Source organism: Emydura macquarii, unplaced genomic scaffold (assembly GCF_026122565.2).
Source record: "Emydura macquarii macquarii isolate MOO-44397 ecotype Brisbane River unplaced genomic scaffold, CSIRO-AGI_Emac_v2 contig_1862, whole genome shotgun sequence".
Taxonomy (NCBI): domain Eukaryota; kingdom Metazoa; phylum Chordata; order Testudines; family Chelidae; genus Emydura; species Emydura macquarii.
The window spans coordinates 13,230-31,861 of NW_027131999.1; the positions used below are offsets into that span (position 1 = coordinate 13,230).

The 18,632-nt window shown below is 41.9% G+C and overlaps 1 protein-coding gene across 2 annotated transcripts; it reads right to left on the bottom strand.

Annotated features, from left to right (window-relative positions):
- Positions 1-1,992: 1,992 nt before the first annotated feature.
- Positions 1,993-16,563, bottom strand: LOC137159343 (complement factor H-related protein 1-like). 2 transcript variants are annotated; one of them, XR_010921616.1, is made up of 5 exons: positions 16,353-16,563; positions 5,616-5,798; positions 4,397-4,597; positions 2,918-3,031; positions 1,993-2,621 (listed from the first exon to the last, which is right to left on the bottom strand). XR_010921616.1 is itself a non-coding variant. In XM_067557504.1 (4 exons), exons 1-4 carry the CDS (start codon positions 16,525-16,527, stop codon positions 2,608-2,610), a joined length of 573 nt encoding a protein of 190 aa, XP_067413605.1. In that variant the 5' UTR covers positions 16,528-16,561; the 3' UTR covers positions 1,993-2,607. The 2 variants fall into 2 exon arrangements, 1 of the variants encoding a protein (XP_067413605.1); XM_067557504.1 differs by lacking the exon at positions 2,918-3,031 and having other exon boundaries at positions 16,353-16,561.
- Between the last annotated feature and the right edge of the window lie 2,069 nt (positions 16,564-18,632).

Genomic DNA, 18,632 nt, shown 5'->3' on the forward strand with positions numbered 1-18,632 from the left:
TAATTGAACTTCTTGTACTACCACATCTTGTACCTGCCCTTTGGAAGCGTGAAGCTCTTCTTCTAAAAGGAACCCCATTATTTAATTAGATCTGACCCTATTGCCAGCAAATGTACAATGGCAGCCTGATCCAATACTGGATCCAGAGTGCCATAGCAACGATTAGTATATCAATTATCTCAACATCATATATGTCAAATTTATAGAAGGACGATCCAACATTAGTAAAGTGAGGCAACACAAACAAGGGAGAAACTGCTACTGAATATGCATCAGACATAGTGCCATCAGCCTAACAAATTATAAAAGTTGCATCCCAGCCTATAGGCAATAGGAGAGAGAGACAGAGCTGTAGCCATTGGGAGGTGCCAGAATGATGGCCATTGGTGATGAGGGGAAAGGTGACAGTAATGAGGAAGATGCTAGCTATTATTTCAGGTTCTTCTGAAAGGGATGGTGTGAATATATGCATGTTCAAATGAATATTCCGTAGTCTATCTATCTACCTTACTGAGTTGGAGTGTTTGTGACTTTGCTAAGTGTATTAATAAACTATTTGTAAATATAGAAGAATTCCTATTTTTCAAGTGTGCACAGTGGGGTTCCCAACTATATAATAATTTGAATAATACTGGGCCTTATCTTGGGACAAGAACCTATCAACCCTCAAATTGATAATTGAGACTTCTTACATAATCAATATAATTAATACATAATCTATAGATAAGGCTACAGAAATCTCACCTCCAAGCCCAAATGCAAACATACCATGCTGACTCTCCCTAGGTGTTGACTAGGGACCGTGGGCACCTAAGTTAGGATTGTGGAGTCAGGTGGGGGAATGTTTCAATAATATGGAAAACTGCAGTTTTCAGACAGTTTTGGGGAAAATGGGTATACTTTATTTTAAGCTTTTATAGTGTAGGTGTTTGTTTGCCAGAGGTCCAGAATTTGGTCCATTCACTATACACAGAATCCCATTAACTGTCACTTTCTCTTTATTAATTTGTCATTCTGACGTGTGAGGATTCTGATAAGCTCAGCTTTGTCACAGCACTGGTTTATTTTCCTGTTTATTTCACACAGTGGACAAAAGAACGGACAATTCTCACAATGGCAAATGCATGTAGCATGTAGTGTGATATGGTGTCTGTCCTACTCTGGCAGAGAAGGGGTTAATAGAGCCTTAGGGAGGCTGTGTAGAAAGCAGTCAATAAGAGATGGGCTGTGAGGAGTGTCCAATTAGGGCACAGTGGTCTATATAAAAAGAGCTGCAAGGCAAAGCAGACTCAGTCACTGCTTGTAGCTCAAGGAGGGAAGACGGTTTCTCTAGTAGGCTAAGAGACCTGTGGAACCTTGGACAGAGCTATTGCTAGTAGGGATGAGGGGGCACAAGAGGAGCTCTTGGCTGGCTGCTGAGGCTGGGTAGTTGCAGGCTCTGAGGAAAGGCAAAGAAAGTGCTAGGGCCATGGGGAAGTGGTCCTGGCAGATATAGCAGCTGGGAGAGGAATTTGAGGTGCAGCAGGAAGCTATGATCTACAGGGTACCTGAGCTTGCACCCAGAGCAGTGGGCAGGCCTGGTTTCCCTCTGACTTGTAAAGTGGCAGGATAATTGAATACAATCCCCAATGGATAAGTGGCTGGACTAGAAGCTAAACTCAGTGAGAAAGAGGGAACACGGACAGTGACATGGCCGAAGGGCTGATGTGTGAGTGGACACTGTGGTTCCCGATGCTGTGAGAGGGGTTGCAGGCGGACTGCGGCGAAGGAGTAACAGGGTGCAGAGAGTTTACGGGGGCATCAGCCTCAAGCTACTCCCCAGAATGACCAGGAGGGAGCACCAATCTGGCAGTGAGTGTCTTGCTCTGTGACAAATTAGGTGCAGGCTTTCACCTTTTTCAACATGTCCTAAAATTCCTTCCCCCTTTACTTCAGGCTGGGGTTGTTAATAAAAAACCCCATAATTAAAAACAGACATTTTAAAAAGAGTGCTAAATGAAATATGCAAGTCTTTAATTTTCAAAAGGAAAAATAATTAATATACTGTGAGAGCTTTAACCAGATAATTCAATATATGCTACACAATTGTGCTTGATAACAGGATAATGTTTTGGTTGCATGGACTGAAACATTTGGAAAAACAATGGCCAACTGCTAATAGTGATAGGCAAGACTTCAAACAAGCCTCAATGCATATGCTATACTTTCCAGTGTGACATTTGAGCTACAAGTTTCCCAAGATTGTTTTTAGTGAGACTTCCAGGAGTTCTTGATTTGGGCCAGAGGGAAACACTGCTGCTTTCTGTTTCAACAAGCAGGAAGTGAATCAATCAGGAAGTGCAAAAGTGTACAATTTCCCTTAAAATTTCCCTTTGCAAATATCATAAAAAGCTTTAGTTTGATCTGAGTTTGAACCTATTTTCCCAATGGTTGTTTAGTTAAAAAATATACATTGTAATTAGGTAAAAAAGTGATTACATGTATTAGTTCAGATAAATGTAGCTAAAGTACTGACAAAACGACAATGGGTGTACATTCCAAATAACTGGTCAATGGATTTCAATCCTGAGATCTGGGTTAAAATTATCTGGTTGATGCTTCCTTTTTTCATCCTGAAGTACCTGACAGAAAGAGAACAAATACTAGAAAAAAGTATAACATATAAACCCCCTCCCTATAGGTCTTTCACAGAAACAGAATATTGATTTCAACACAACGGCATAGAATTCACACTGGATGATTTTAATTATCTTTGGAAAATAAATGGTAAACTCCACCAAATATAATTGCAGTTACACCTGAACTGAAGACATTCAACTACTTTTCATATCAAAACCAAATATTTTATTCCTTAAAAGGAAGTTAAAAGAAGCACAGACAGCCATACATTTATTTCTTACAAATTACAGTATTTTACCAGTATCCATGGCGTAGCTACTAATATGGGAAAGGGTTGCATTTTTTGGAGCAGAGATCTTCAACCTGTTTAATTCCATGACTCCTTATCAGCTGCTTCTAGCCAGCCCTCCTCCTGTGGATGCATGAATTATTTGCTTTTGTTCCCATAATGCTGTAAAGGAAGTGTCATTCCTCACAGCATTTTACAGGAAATGGTGTGGGAATTGCGCCAATGATATAGGAATAATCGTAATATGAGAGGAAGATCAGCAATTATAAATCTTCTTTAAAAGAAGACAGGAGAACTGAAATTATGCAAGACAAAACAAATTTTTCCATCCGTAGGTTTTTGATAGCTGTATTGTGCTGAAGGTTGGGTAGTTCACAGTAACTGCATCTTTGATCAATGGGCAGTCACAAAGCCCAGTGAAACTGATTGGCATGATAGCCATCTTTCATTCAGGCTAAATGAGGAAGCAGTTACATGTCCCTTTGTTTAGTTATAGCTGAAGCAATGATAACCAGTGCCCATGGACTAGATTGCAGACATGGCCTAGGAAAAGGCTGGAGCAATTCTGATTAAGTGGTTTATCTGGGGATTAAATGGTGGTGCTCCATGTGTGTCTGAATCAGAAGCAACCAGAAAGCTGTCAAAAGCCAGCAGACAGCAAGAGAAGCATGGCCCTGATAGAAATATAAAAGAGACCCTTTTGACAGAGTTTTGTAAAGGCATGCTTGGAATTGTGAGCAAGAAAACTGCCTCCTGTTTGATCCTACTGTGTTCAGTGAAACAGGAATTTGTATACTTTCTTTGTAAGTACCAAGGAGTGTGTCATGGAAATACCTGACTCTGCACCAATATTTTCTTCCCAACACAGAAACAAGGTAGAAGAACCTGAATATTGGGTAGCCACTTAGGCAAAAAAGAGCTAAGTGAAAGATGGGCAAAAGGAACAAAAACAAGACCTAAAACAGGAGTTGGAGACTTTGCAAAAATAACAGTGGCAGGTTTCCCAGAAAGGACAGAGATGACCTGCGCTCTAAAATAAAATCTTTTGTGGGGCAGCAGCTAGGAAGTGTCTGGGGAGACTGAGAAGCCCAACTGCAACATCACCAGTCCAGAAAGGCAAGGCAAATATCTGAGGTGACAGGAAATGGACTTGCATGAATCAGAAGGTTTCCCAGAAACTAGAGGAGATCGGGAAAGCTTTGCCCAAGTTGGAACTTGTTCACAGTGATAGTTACAGCCAGCATTTAGGAGCTAACAATTACCCTCAAAGGGAAATCAAGGGTGCAGACCACCATGGAAATCAGCTGCCTACATGAGGAATTAGGCCAGCCAGAGAAGTTGGGTAAGATGACACTTGCAAAACTTTTCTTTTCTGCTTGTAACCCACAAAGGCCCAGTTGTGAAAGGATCATTATCCCAGCTCATGCATTTTTTTTTTAAGTCTTAGAATTCCTCAGTGTAAACTAAGTTTAACTGGAGATTGCTTACCTCTTCTTTTACATTTAGGATATGCCAATTTCCCCTCCACACACTGCACTCTAAATAGAGAAGATGGTGTGTCCTTTGTATATCCCCTTTTACATTCAAATTCAATGACGTCTCCACTCTCAGAGTACAATTTTGTCTCCGAACTCCATTTCAGCTGAATATTGTTTTTATCCATATCTTCTGGGGATGCTGTACATGGCTCTGGAAACAGAGAAGCAGAGGAACTTTAGAGAAGGAGGCTTTCAACCAACAGGAGTGATATTGTGGGAATGACCAGAGCAGAGGGGAGAGAGACAGGGTTAGATTATATTTTACAATCTGGTCCCTTTGTTCCACTTAGCTGATGCAAGTGGGCCAGAACCTACCCATAGCTGGCCAAAAGAATACTCACTTTGCAGAAAGATACTCTTTGCTGGTATAAAGCTGGCAGATCAGACTCCCCAGTATCCTCCCCCACCTCCTATACAGGTGACATGGCAGGAGAGAAAGGGGAATTGATAGGCTACTCTTGAGTTGTGAAGTCAAGTTCATGACACACTGAGACACACCAGTCCACAGGGTCAGTTCACCACAATTTAAGAGCCCATGGACGTAGCTGTACAGCTGGGGATCACTGCACCCCAATGTACTCCATTCCCCCCTCTCACTCTCAACATATGGAGTTTGGAGAGAGGTGGTGTAGAGTAGGCTATGTTAGATTTTTGCCAGGTAGAGTTCCCTCTAGGCAAAGTTGGAATCCCCCGCTACTTAGGCCAGCAGCATGTCAACCCTTGCACTGATGAGCAGTGGCCAATATTTATTATGCTTTTCCAGCAGTCACTGGATAAGATTCATAGCATCTGCTGTAGTTGAAAGCTTTTCAGTAAAAATGTTTGAATATATCTATTCACCTACTCTTCATGTTGATTTCATTATAATGGGTTTTTATAGGGTTTAGTAGAGAGATGATTTTGGGGGTGCATTTTAAATGCTATAAACCAGTGGGCATGTGTCATTTTCTGATCTTTTCTTTTGAAAAGTCTGCACTGACGTCCCTATAAAGAATGTGAGTCTTCCTTTCATATATTCTGGTGTAAATAGGAGCAACTCCATTGAAATAGATAGAATTAATCCGGTGTTACGCCAGTATAAGTGACTTCAGAACTAGACCCATAATATGAAAAACACAATTGTATAGCACATCAGTGTTTTTTTCCACATAATACATATTTGTACCTACCTACGCAAATTGGTGGGTCTGTCCATTGGCCAGATTCACAGCGAACATCTGCAGATCCCTCCATTACATAAAAACTTTGGCATTTGTATTGCACTCTTGAACCTGATACATATTCTGCCCGTGGGAAGGCAGTGGTGTCTCCATTATCAATAACAGGTGGGGGCCCACACTTCCCAGCAGCCGCTAAAATTAAGTATAGAATAGTGAATATAGACGACAGTGATTACTTACAGTAAATTCTGTGAGATCACAAATATTACACAACAGCGATATCAATGTACTCCGATCGAGCAGGAAAAGAATCCAAATGAAAATGAATAAAAAGCATCCTGATATTGGTACTGAATACAAAACACTAAAAGTTATATCTTTAAACTCAAAGCAGCCTGATATTTGTTCATTAACAACTAACAATATTGAACTGATGGCAAAATTGGTAGATTAGATTTTTTAGGTTTTCAAGACATGAATCCAGATTGCTTTTCAAACAGGGAATGTAGGATAATTTAGAATTGTTTGTCAACCATCTCTGCCCGACTAATCCCACCATTCTGCCTTAAGCACGGATTGATTGGCAGGGGAACAATGTGAGAGCCTTTGGTCCAGCTCGTCCCCTCACAAGACTCAAGTGAACCAATCAACCTGCTTCTTGTCACTGAGAAGTGCATCCATGTGCAATGCCTGCTCTCTCCATGACCATATGACCATGAGGAGTATTTTATGCACCAGCCTTTGTCTCAGAGTATTGTGAATGATGAAATTCCCATGATATCTGAATACTGAGAGAAGAGAGAGATTGAGAGTAAATAATAGTAAGAGGATGCAGGCTAAATAGAAATTTGGATAATACTAACCAAAGGAGTGGACTTTAAAACACAATAATGCTAAATAAATAGATGAGTGTGAATGGTAAAATAAAGAGAGACCATGCAGAAATGAAATGAAGGGAGCAAGGAAAGAAAAAGTAAAGAAAGGATCCTGTTGATGTCTATAATTGATTAAATCATAGATACAACTAAAGCTTTGCCAATTGGAATGTACTGGGCCCAGGACGATCTTAAAAATAATTCATAGAGAAGCCAAACACATCATTTGAAATTGACTCAAATGCCAGTGGCCATTTCCTCTCACTGCTCCTCTGATGATAGAAAATGGAATGGGGTAAATAAGGTAACATTTCAAAAATACTAAGGCTAAAAATTAACATGAGTAGGAAAAATGATTTCTTTACTCATCATATAATTTGACAGCTTTCCCTGCTCTCCTTTTTGCTTTATGACCTGTTCTTTTTGCTTTGTCCTTCCTCTAGGATCTCATATCTGGACATGTGCATTTTTGGCACTGGTGGCCATTTTGAAAAAGTTTTTCCTTTCTACTTTATTGATTTTTATTAGAAGCATAAAAACTAAATGGATAAATAAAACTTTCTTGCCTTTTCCTCATTTTTAACAAGAAAATATGTTCATGTCTTTATTGAAATTCTAAAAGTCTAGTCAACAGGCATACAACGTTTTAATAACAGAAGAATAAAGAAAAGGTAAGTTGCATTTAAAAAAAATAATTTACAAAATCATTTAATGGAAGAATAAAGTATTCCTCTCTCTTTATATATATATATATATCTATATATTCCTCTCGTGAGAGAGACATTTTTTAATTTTTAGACAAAAATATTTTTATATGCAGTTAGTGTATTCCTTAATAAAGCCATAAGGTCAGAGGAATAAAGGACATGTGCTAATACATACACATTTATAAATAAATCACACATTTTTATAATAAAGTATCCTTTATGCTTTCCCTGTATTTTTTAAAAAAATAATTCTTAATTGTACCAAGTCTTAATGACATGGGAATTAAGGAGAAATTTATGTATGTGCCCCATGCATTATTCTTATTTTTAGAGAACCTATATTATGCATTTATACACTTTTAAATAGTCAGAACTTAATTACTATCACTAATACTTTCTTTGTGGAATTGTTTCTTTAATCATCCTTATTTAGAATTGTACTAACTGAATACAATTATTTTTTCTAAAAAAGCATAATTGGAAATGTACTAAATGCATAAAATAGATTTCTCTAAATATGAATGATTCTCTAGATGTATTAACAGTTCTTCTTTATTTCTCTTACCTTAAGGCTTTGTTTAGAAATGCACTGACTGCATATATAATAATATTCTAAAATGAAAGAATGCATGTGAACATACACACACACACATATATATATATGTAACACTTTATTCTGTCATTACTAAGATTTTTGTAAATTAATATGTTTCTAAATAACTGCATTAAAATGATTTTTCTCTTAAAAACACTTTTTTTTTCTTATCATTAGCACTTTGAACAACTGTTTATTAGATGGTTTCAAAATGGCTGCCTGAGCTTAAAATGCACATGTTAAAAATGAGAGCTGGGATGGGACATAAGGCAAAAATGGGCATGGAAATCTGCTAGAGAGCATTTGATGAGTGACAAGAAGGTTACTCACCCTGTGCAGTAACTGACGTTCTTTGAGATGGTGTCCCTGAGGGCGGCCTACTTCAGGTTTTGGTACATCCCTGTGCCTTTGATTGGCATTTGGGTCATGCATGCACTCTCCCCATCTCGCACTGTTGTCAGCACCTATCTGGTGCACCACCAGACACGCCCCCCCTCAATTCTTTCTCCACCTCGAGTCCATAGATGGAACTCCGAAGTAGAAGGAAGGAGAGTAGCAGTAGAGCACCCACAGGGACACCATCTTGAAGAACTTCAGTTACTGCACAGGGTGAGTAACCTTCTCCTCTTCTTCAAGGAACGTCCTTAGGGGTGCTCCACTTAAGGTGATGGAAGGGGCTTTGGAGTTGTGTGGGTAATTGATGATAGTAAAGTAAGTCCTACCAATGCAGTGAATATGGATTGGCTGGTTCAAGTGGAAAGCAGAGGGTACTTCAGGTAAACATTTAGAATGAGGTCTTAAGGTAACCTTGTCCTTGAAAAAGATGGTATATGGTGGGTATGCTATGAAGGCCCCTTACTCTTGCCATCATTCGGCAGACGTGATAATGACTAAGAATGCCACCTTCATTGACAGATGTGTCAGAAAGCATGTTTAATGGTTTGGAAGGGACCCTGGTAAGACAGTGTAGTACCAAATTGAAGTCCCAAAGTGTGGTAAGTACTCGTATTTCAGAGTAGACATTTCTGACACGCCTAAAAAAGCATTTGGTGATATCCTGTGCACTTTGTGGTGAAAAGCAGTAATGGTGGTGAGGTGTACTCGAAGCGAGCTAAGGGTTAGGCAGGAGTTCTTTAGTTTTAGCATGTATTCTAAAATCACTGATAAGGGAGCAGTAACAGGCCAGGCTAGTTTGTTTGGTACCACGTGGTGAATCTCTTCCATTGTGCAGTTAAGTATGTGTGGTTGTCCTTTTACTATTCACTATTATGTCCTTCACCTGCTCCAGGCTGGTCAATTTATCATGCTAGAGCCAGGTGGGAGCCATACTCTCAGGTGAAGCCTTTCCAGGTTTGAATGGTAAACCTGTCTGGCATCTTGTGATAGACGATTCGGCAAAAGTGAAACAGTGTGCAGTGCACATACTGCCATTCTCAACAAGCATGGATACAAAGTTTGTCTGGGCCATGTGGGGGCTATCGGGATGATTTTGTTCTTGTTGTCTCTTATTTTGTGTATTGCTCTCGATAGCAGGAGGACATGGGGAAATGCTCATAGCAGAGGTATGTTCCATTTGAGGAGAAAAACATTGCCCAAGAATCAGGAGCCCAACACTGCGCTGAAGCAGAATTGTGGCCATTTGTAATTCTGGGATGTCATGAAGATGTCTATGGATGGGTGACTCCAGTGTTTGAATATATTCTGCAGAACTCTGTTGTTTAGCTCCCACATATGGTCCTGTGAGAATTCCTGGCTCAACATATCTGCTGTGGTGTTTTGAAGTCCTGGGGGATACGAGGCTGATATGTTGACATTATGTCGGATACACCAGTCCTATAGTTTCATGGCTTTGGTGCATAGGGAGCGCGACTTTGTCTCTCCTTGTTGGTTTATATGAAACATGCAGGCAATGTTGTCCATCATTACCTGTATAGTCTCGTTCCTGATCAATGGCAGGAAGTACAAGCATGCAGTGCAAACTGCGCACAGTTCCAGGATATTTATGGGTAACAGTGTCTCAGGGAGAGCACCACCTGCCCTGAATTGTGTGGTGCTCTGGATGAGTTCCACAGCCTATCAAGGAGGCATCAGTTGTGAGAATCATTGAAGGTTGGGGTTGTGTCCACAAGTGCATCTCTTTGACTTTGAGAGGTAGTATGAGATGTCTGTTAAGGATGTGTTTGTGTGATATGTAGCCAGTCTTGGAGGCAGGTACGTTTCTTAGCCAGCCCTAGAGATAGTGCATGTGAAGATGTGCATCTCGTATCATGAATGTGGTTGCCACCATATAGCCTAATAGTTGGAGGCAGGTCCATGACAATATCTGTAGATTATTCAGTACAGTGGAGATCAGATTGACACCTGTGTAGAAACTGGACTTCATCAGGATCTTGATCAGAATTTAGAGGCCAAAGTGTCACTACCACCAGCTGGATTCCTCACTATAGTCAATGTTGATTTTTGTATGTTTAATTATAAGCCCAGCCACGAGACGAGGGTGATTTTCCTGTGCATAATGCGTATGGGATCTGCCTGGGTGGGTGCTTTTAAGAGGTAATCGTCCAAATAGGGAGACATCGTTACTCCGTTTGCAGACGTGTGCTGCCATTACCACGAGAACTTTCAAAAACATGCGTGGTGCTGTTAAAAGGCCGTAGTGCAGAACTTTGTATTGATAATATTTTGTCCCCAGAGTAAACTTGTGGAACCTCCTGTGCGCGGGATGTATGGTTATGTGAAAACAGGAGTCTTGGAGGTGAAGGCCAAAAACCAGTTCCCCTATTCCAGTGCTGGTATTGTTGCTAATGGGACCATCCTGAACTGTTGGACCTTTATGAATTTGTTGGGTTTTTTAAGGTCTAGAGTAGGCCTCCATCCACAGTTCTTTTTCTGGGTTAAGAAGTAGTGGGAGTAAAAACCCTTCCTTCTGAATTATGATGTTACCATTCTACGATGCCCAGATGTAGGAAAGAGTTTACTTCTTGCTGTTGAAGGTGTTTATGAGATGGGTCCCTGAAGAGGGATGGGGAGGGAGAATAGGGTGGCGGGGTTGGAGATGAATGGTATCAAATAGCCTGAATAGATTATTTCTAGAAACCATTTATCTGTGGTGATGGATTCCTGTGCTGGGTAGAAAGGGGTTAATTGGTATTAAAAATGGGGGTTGGTTAAGTGATGGTGTCAGCACAGAAGAATGGGGGAAGTTTCTCAGGCTGTTGACCAAATCCTCATAATTGTTGTTTTGCAGAGGGTTGGTGGGACGTTGATGACTCAGCTGGAAGTTGGCGACACTTTGGAGGCCTCTGTCTTTGCCTTTGTGTGTCAAAGCACCTTTGATGTGAGGCATACGAGACAGACGTTGTATGCTGGGTGGAATAGCATTTACCCTATTTTCTTTTTGATGCAGGTGTGTATATACCCAGGGAGCAAAGCATTGCTCTCAAGTATTTCAGGGACTCCTCAGTTTTTGCCATGAACAGCTTCTGGCCATCAAAAGGTCCCCCATGGTGGATTATACCTCCTTTCAGAAGCCGGACAAATGAAGCTACAAACCATGGCGCATAACTATAACAGTGGCTGTAGAGTGTGCCGTTGTATCAGCTGCCTCAAAAGACACCTGTAAGGCAGTTCTGGCTCAGTGTTGGCCCTCCAAAATGATGGATTGAATAGGTTTTTTTGTCATCCATTATGATGTCAATAAATTCTGCAAGTTTGGAATATTTTGTGTGGTTGTATTTTGCCATTAGAGACATGTAATTGGTAATCTGGAAATGAAGAGTGCCTGATGAATAGGCCTTGCAGAGAGAGATCTAACTCTTTCTACTCTTTATCATACAGAGTGGATCTGAGTTGTTGTTGCCTGCCTTGTTGGTTGACAGCACCAACCACTAAGGAGTTTGGTGTGGGGTGAGAAAATAAGAAGACCAGTCCTTTAGAAGGGACGTAGTACTTTTTATCTGCTTTCTTGCAGATGGGTGGTATCGTAGCCGGTGTCTGTCACATGTTTTTAAGTCAGCTCCATGAGTGCATCGTTTATGGAAAACACAGTTTTCAATGGGGAATGTCCAACGACTTGTGCTGGGACTCTGGTATCTCTAGGGTATCAGCAATTCTTTTAAAATGTTCTTGCAAATCTTCGAAATCGTCTCGCAGTGGCATTATGGCCTCATCCAGGGACAAGAAAGAAATGTTGGTTGCTGGTGTCGTGTCCTGTTCCAGGGCCGCCTCCTGTTCTCCAAAGCTTTCCTCAAGGGGCTCTAAAGTTTCAGTCTGAGGGTGATGGGGAAGATCTCATCCTATCTCTCTATGGGAGTCCCAGTAGGACCATTACATGGGGAATGGCACAGGTGGTGGGATCCATGCCATAACAGGTCTGGGTATCAGCCCTGTGACGAGCTTTAGGCAGTACAGGTGGTCCCAATGCTGCAGTAAATTGGTTCGGAGAGGAATGGTGAGATGAAAAGGCCACCTTCTTCTCAGTATATTCCTCCTTGCTAGAGAATGGAGGGGCAAGAGTTGAAGTGGGCTGACATAGTGCTGTGCTGTACCAAGGAAACATTGGTGCAGAAGAGAGGTGATTCTGGTGTTGATGAAACAAGGTCTGCATGGTATAGAAAAAGGTGCGGTGCTGATGGTTTTGGTATCGTGGTGATTAGTGCCAATGATGCTGTTGTAGTTGTGGCTCTCAGTGCTGATATCTAAGCACTCTGCACTACTGGAGCAGGAAGTGGGACCAAAGCCTGTGTGGAGTGTCTCGGTGCTGCATCTTTAGGCAATTCTGTCAGTGATGCAGTGGAGGAGGTAGGTTTCTGTTTGACCCTCGACTCCAACACTGCCTCTTTGGGATCACTAGCTTTCATGGTACTCATGGTACCAGAGGATCCAGGTACCTCGTAAGTACTCAGCCATGATGTGGTCTGCTTTGAGGAAGTAGAGTGGGCAAGAGACTGCTTCTCTTTTGGCAGCTTCTTGAGGGGGAAAGTCAATGCTCTCTTCCTGGCAACTTTTTTGGAGGACTGAGCCTTCTGTCATGAGGAGGGTGAAGTTGTCAGATACTGGTGTCTAGAGGGTTTCTGTGGACCGGGATCAGATGCCAGGAGCAGAGACTTCTCCATTAACAGAAGTTTGAGATGTAGATCTCTTTCCTTCCTGATGCGAGGCTTTCAGTTGGTGCAGTGAGAGCACTTCTGAGGAATGTGGTCTCATGGGATGCACTGAGTGTGTCTGTCCGAGATCGGGATCGCCTCTCAACAGGAAAGGCAATGCTTGAAGCCCAGTGAACCAGGCATGGCTCGAATTATTCTGTTCAGCAATTATTATACTGTTCAGCCCTAACTGAGAACACTAATTATGCTAAGGGGATAAAAAGGAAAAAAAAATTTTAGAAATAAATTGGAAGAAAGGTTTACTTATCCCTAACTGGGGTACTAAAGACTACTTTAAGCTATTTTAAGCCCTAAGTATAGCTATCAGTCTTAACACTGCTGGGAGCTTTGTCTCAGGCTGAGGATGGTTGAAAAGGCACTGAGGGGGTTCTGGTCATGCATCGCCAAATAGGCACCAACAACAGCACAAGACAGGGAGAGCGTATGCGCAACCCAGACGAGCTCTGCTGCTGAAATTCTCTGATCAAAAGTGCAGGGACTCACCAACACCTGAAGTGGAGCACCTACAGGGACACTCCTCAAAGAAGGTATAGCTTTTCTTATTACTAACATGTCGACTTTCCCTAGATATGGAGAATGAAAGTTATCTAGTAGGTGAGAGCAAAAACTCTCATGGGCACAGAGCTATTGGCTTTCTACATATCACTCAAAATTCTATAATGAAAAATTAATGTTTAAAAGTTAGCCAATTCAACCTAGCATGCAAGTGCCTGGACACTTACAACATGAGCCTTTGTCTTCTGCTATTCAACAGCAGAGTACTGTGCCCCTGTCTGGTGTCGTTCATCTCACATGAGGCTGGCCGATGTACAGCCTAACAAAGCTATGCGTATTGTTACCGGGACTTTATAGGCAACTCCATTGCCACGGCACCTGATACTTAGCAACATTGCACAACCCTACATTAACTGCGAGAAGGCCTCTGCCACGCTGTTAGCCATGAGTATAGCAACCTGCTATTGTACATAGACCTATTCAACCATCCACCTGCTCGCCCATCTTCTAGATGCCGTTTATGTTTATTTATGCCACCACAGGACATGAGAGTGGAATCTGCTTGGTGCAGAGAGTGGTGAACGATGACAGTAGATAATCATTCTCTAATCACTTATCCAACCATCTGTCCACCAGATTTTGATCTGGCAAGACACCTGTGGTCACCTCTGAAACATTTTTGAACAGGGCAGGGCAACTATGCAGCCAATCTCTTTAAATGGGTTTTTTCTAATGACTTGCGATGCAGCTGTGGTCAACTCCAGACTATGTTGCATATTATTGTCAAGTGCTCACTGACTTATTTCAATGGTGGGCTACCGGATCTCCACCTGGCTGATGATAACACTATTAAATGGCTGGGCACATTGCGCATACACTGTTTTATAGTGTTTAAGGCAGGGGGTACGTTTGTAACAGTATGGAGGCTCTCCATCCCAGCAACAGCTCCAAAGCCACATGTCTTCCTTCAACACAATGGTTTATCTTGGTGTTCTGTGTGTGCACAGGGTGCACTGCATGTTGCACTACAAGTTTAGAGGGAATGAAATGTACACCCTCCTCTTTGTAGTTGGCTAGCTCTTCTCCCAAGGCCCTGCCCGTTTCCTCCTCTATGTGTGGAATAGCAACCCATGGTGAGTAGCATTAGCATTTGGTACTGAATCTCCTTTGTTTAACAGAGACACGTGTCCTGAAAGGATACCCACTGTAAGAGGCTCTTGGAATTTCTTTACTTCTGTGACCTGACATATCCTGAACTCTTTCATCTTTAGGACATGATGCAATTACTAACTAGTGTCACAAGTTCTAAGAGATGGTTCTGGGGAGTTGGGTGATTGTGGTTGTTAGACATGATGGTCAGTTTATATTTGTCTATTTTGCCCTGTTGAATTATTTTAATGATGTGACTGACCTGTGTATTTAATTGTGTATACTCTAGGATGGATATTTTTACCTGTTTATTTTTATTGGTATTAATAATCACAATACATTACTCTAATATTTTTATTTTGCTTGAAGGTTTTTTATATTTGTAATTTTTTTCCTGTTTTGTTCTCTATGCTGTATCTTGTGCTGGGAAAAGCTAAGTAAGGCCAAGACATTAGGCAAAACTGAGAGGCTCTGGTTTGAGAATTAGTAAGACTGTAAGAGGGAGAATTCAGAAAAGAGAAACATGAATAGGGACCACAATCTACCATAATGGAGACTGATATTAAATCATCTGTTCTCTCTGCACAGTTCTTATGCTACACCTGTGCTATTGCTTCGTAATAACATGAGCCTGATTGTGCCATGCTAATTCACATTGAACGGTGCCTTGCAGTGGGAGTAACTGCATTGATGTCCACAATATTAGTCATGGTACTATTCAGTGTGAACAAGGGTGGCAGATTAGTATCTAGTTAGTTTTTTAGAATCACAATTTTGGCTTTCAGAACACACTGGTGTTGCTCTGCCAGCTTATGATATTTGTTTTTTAATATTAATATTCACCCTGGCAGCCAATGAAACTCTGATATATGCAAAGATAGACAAAATGAATGAGCACAGTGACACCACTTTTGTCTGGAAGCTTAAATGGAAGTTTTTCCATTGACTTCAACGGACTGGGCATTTCATCACTAGTGTATTGTCTAGCTCACCTGGAAGTGATAGTGAAATTGTGGGCTTAAAAATTAAAAATAAAGAACAATCAACCACTCTTAGTCCCATTATATAGTGGGTCAAATCCTGAAGTCCTAATATTGGACTAGGTTAATCAAAATCAATGTTAACTATTCATCATGAGCAGGGTTGGCAAAATTTGGTCCTCTGCCTTTACTCAAGATTTGCTCAGTCCAAACTCCATCTGAAATCTACTGGGAATTTGTTTAAGTAAGAAGCTCAGGGTTTGGCCCAGTGTGAGGATGCTTTCATTAAACCTATATCACCATTGCCATGAAACATCACAGAATGGAAACAGATTTGTTTTCGGGCTTGCAAGTGATATTATATTTGCGCATTATAAAAGACAGAGAGTATGTCTTCACTGATGGCAGCAGAGTCAATGCCGCTAGATTGATTCTTCTGGATCGATTGAGTGGAAGTGGAGACCCGCTCAATCAATCAGGAAGTCGACAGGGTAAATCCACCCCCATAAAAAGATTAACCCTGCATCGAAAGGAGGACATTTCCCATCAGCGCAGCATAATGGGGATGCCGTGCTAATTAGAATTTAGGAAGCTGACAGGAGATACACAAGCTACTCTATGTAGCTTGCATATCTCCCGTCAACTGCCTCTGAATTTCGTGGCAAGTGTAGACCAGGCCAGAGATACAGGGAAGTAAAATACTTCTCAGTGAGAATGAAGTTTTTGATTTCAACAATATCTTCAGTACTAGGCTATGTTAGAAATAGGAAATTAAAATACCTTTGCATACTGGTGGCTGGGACCATTTCCTATCCTGACATGTTGCTGTCAGAGATCCATAAAGGCTCAGACCTCGGTCACATCGATAATGCACCTTATCGCCAGGCGAATACCTTCCCTTGGAAACACCTTGAACCAAACCATCATGAATCTGAGGTGGAGGTCCACATGTCATATCTGAAAAAAGAGATGAAAATTCTTACAGTCACTGACACATTCCCATGAAGGACCTCAAGTTTATAGAATCACTTATGTCATTCCACTAGATGTGTATAAAATCAATTCAGATCATCTAGTATTTAACTAGTCCTGTTTATCCAAACATTTTAAATTGCAGGGAGGCATAAATAAGGTTAACCACTAGTGAAAAATTTTGGGTTAGGATGCATATAATGAAAAATGAAGGTCAAACAATGATGAGGATTTGTCAAAATCATCATGCTTCTGCAAAACATTTCAAATTTGATGAATCAGCATTTATTCTGTTTGGAAATTTTTTGACCAGCCTATCCACATCATCCTCTGCTTTTCCTCCCCAACTCCCAGAAACTGGTCTCTGGTTTTCCCATGGAGTTCATGCTCTGTAGCTGAGGTGGCTATGCCAACTAGTCTCTGCCAGGTTTTTCTTCCCCCACCCCCCAAAAAACACCCAAAACCCAAGGGCAATGCCATGTAAGCTACTTCAATAACTTGTCCTGTTTCTTCTCCAAGCAAAAGGGGTACGGTCTTCAGACTTCAAATCTGTGGCTCTCAGGTGATTGTCTCAAGCAAAGTGGTGTCTTTGCAGGAGCCACTTGTCTCTGTATAGCTGACTCTATGTCCTCTTACAATGCACCTCCAACGTGTGTCCAGCTAATGGTTCTCAAACTCCCAAGGAGACATTGTAGAATGTTAGTAGGCCAGTGTTACAGCTCTGCCAAAGGAGACATTATAAAAAGAGCAGAGGGAAGCTGGGATTCTCCCTTGGAGCATCAAAGCACCCTCCTTTTTAACTGTTCTGCATTAGTAGCACCGTTAGCTACTAAAATGATCCACAGTTTATACAGCTACAGCCTAAGGCATAGTTTCTCAACCTGGGGGTACGCGAGACACAGGCAGCGGGTACCCAGGGAAAAACTGAGTGAAGGGTTGGTGGGCGGCAGCTGCTAGCTTCTGGGGAAGCTGGGCAGAAGCCCCCCACTTCCTGCCAGGTCCCAGTTCCCAGGTGGGCACCCAGTGGCAGCTTCCTGAGTCTCGCGAGCTGGCCTTGCATCTGGATGGCAGCCACCTGTACCCCGGCTCCGAGCCGAGGGACAGCCTCCAGTGCCCTGGCTTGAAGACCTGCTCTTATCCGTGGGTCCCAGCTGGCATACAAGTCTCCTCTGCCCCAGCTCAGATTGGGTGGCAGTTGCCCACCTCCCGTGCTGGCAGCCAGGCGGCAGATGCCTGCAACTTGCCCAGGTGGCAGTCCCCCTCCCTGGCCCAGTGCCCAGAAAACTTGTTAATTTCACTGCTCTAGATGAGCAGTGAAATTGACAAGTATGACACTCCTAGATTTTACCAGTTACCCTCTTTTCCTCTCTCTCTCTCTGGCCCTCCATCTCTGTCTCTCTCTCACCCCTTCCTCCTCTCAAATCTATGGCAAAAAATTTGGCACAGCACTTTATATTCCCCAGCATCCACTCAAAGCCTCCTAGCCTTGGCCAACATCACCTCTAGCCCAGTACGTACTTGAGTTGTGCACCCCTGGTGTAAAGGTGGTAACCCTACCCACACTAGATCTGACATCTGTCATATCACGGCCTTATATACTCAGCCTTTCTTCCAACATCTGGATCACATTAGTCTATAAATATAAAATCCCATGGAATATTGAGTGTTGGGGTACTTATTAAAATTTTGAGAAGTTAGGGGATACTTGCTCCTTAAAAGGTTGAGAAACACTGGCCTAAGGAACAACAAGCTGCTTGCCTGCTTGAGAGACTGCATCCTTTCTCAAGCAATGTAGGCACTATTGTAAACAGTGGAGGAACTTGAGCTGTGCTCCATTGAGTGCAAGGGCTTCACAACACTGGCCTGCAGCTGACCACTCAGTAGGTCAAAAGATTCTGGGAAGTGCAAATTAAGCATCTGCAAGACCCTCTGCACTAAAAGTAGGAAGCATTTACTTCTTGAGTGTTGAGGTAGGTCCTGCAGAATGCAAAATATCCACCAATTTGTGTGGTTTATCCAAGACAATTCCCTTTGTATTCCCAGGGAAGTAGTTATCCTTTTAATAAATTCCTGGTATGTCTTGTAATC

Excerpts from the sequence above, each read along its gene's own strand:
- LOC137159343 (XM_067557504.1), bottom strand. The coding sequence starts at position 16,527 with ATGACATGTGGACCTCCACCTCAGATTCATGATGGTTTGGTTCAAGGT. Across the intron at positions 5,799-16,352 it reads CCAGCCACCAGTATGCAAAG|CGGCTGCTGGGAAGTGTGGG; the intron begins GTATTTTAATTT and ends ACTTAATTTTAG. Across the intron at positions 4,598-5,615 it reads AGACCCACCAATTTGCGTAG|AGCCATGTACAGCATCCCCA; the intron begins GTAGGTACAAAT and ends CTCTGTTTCCAG.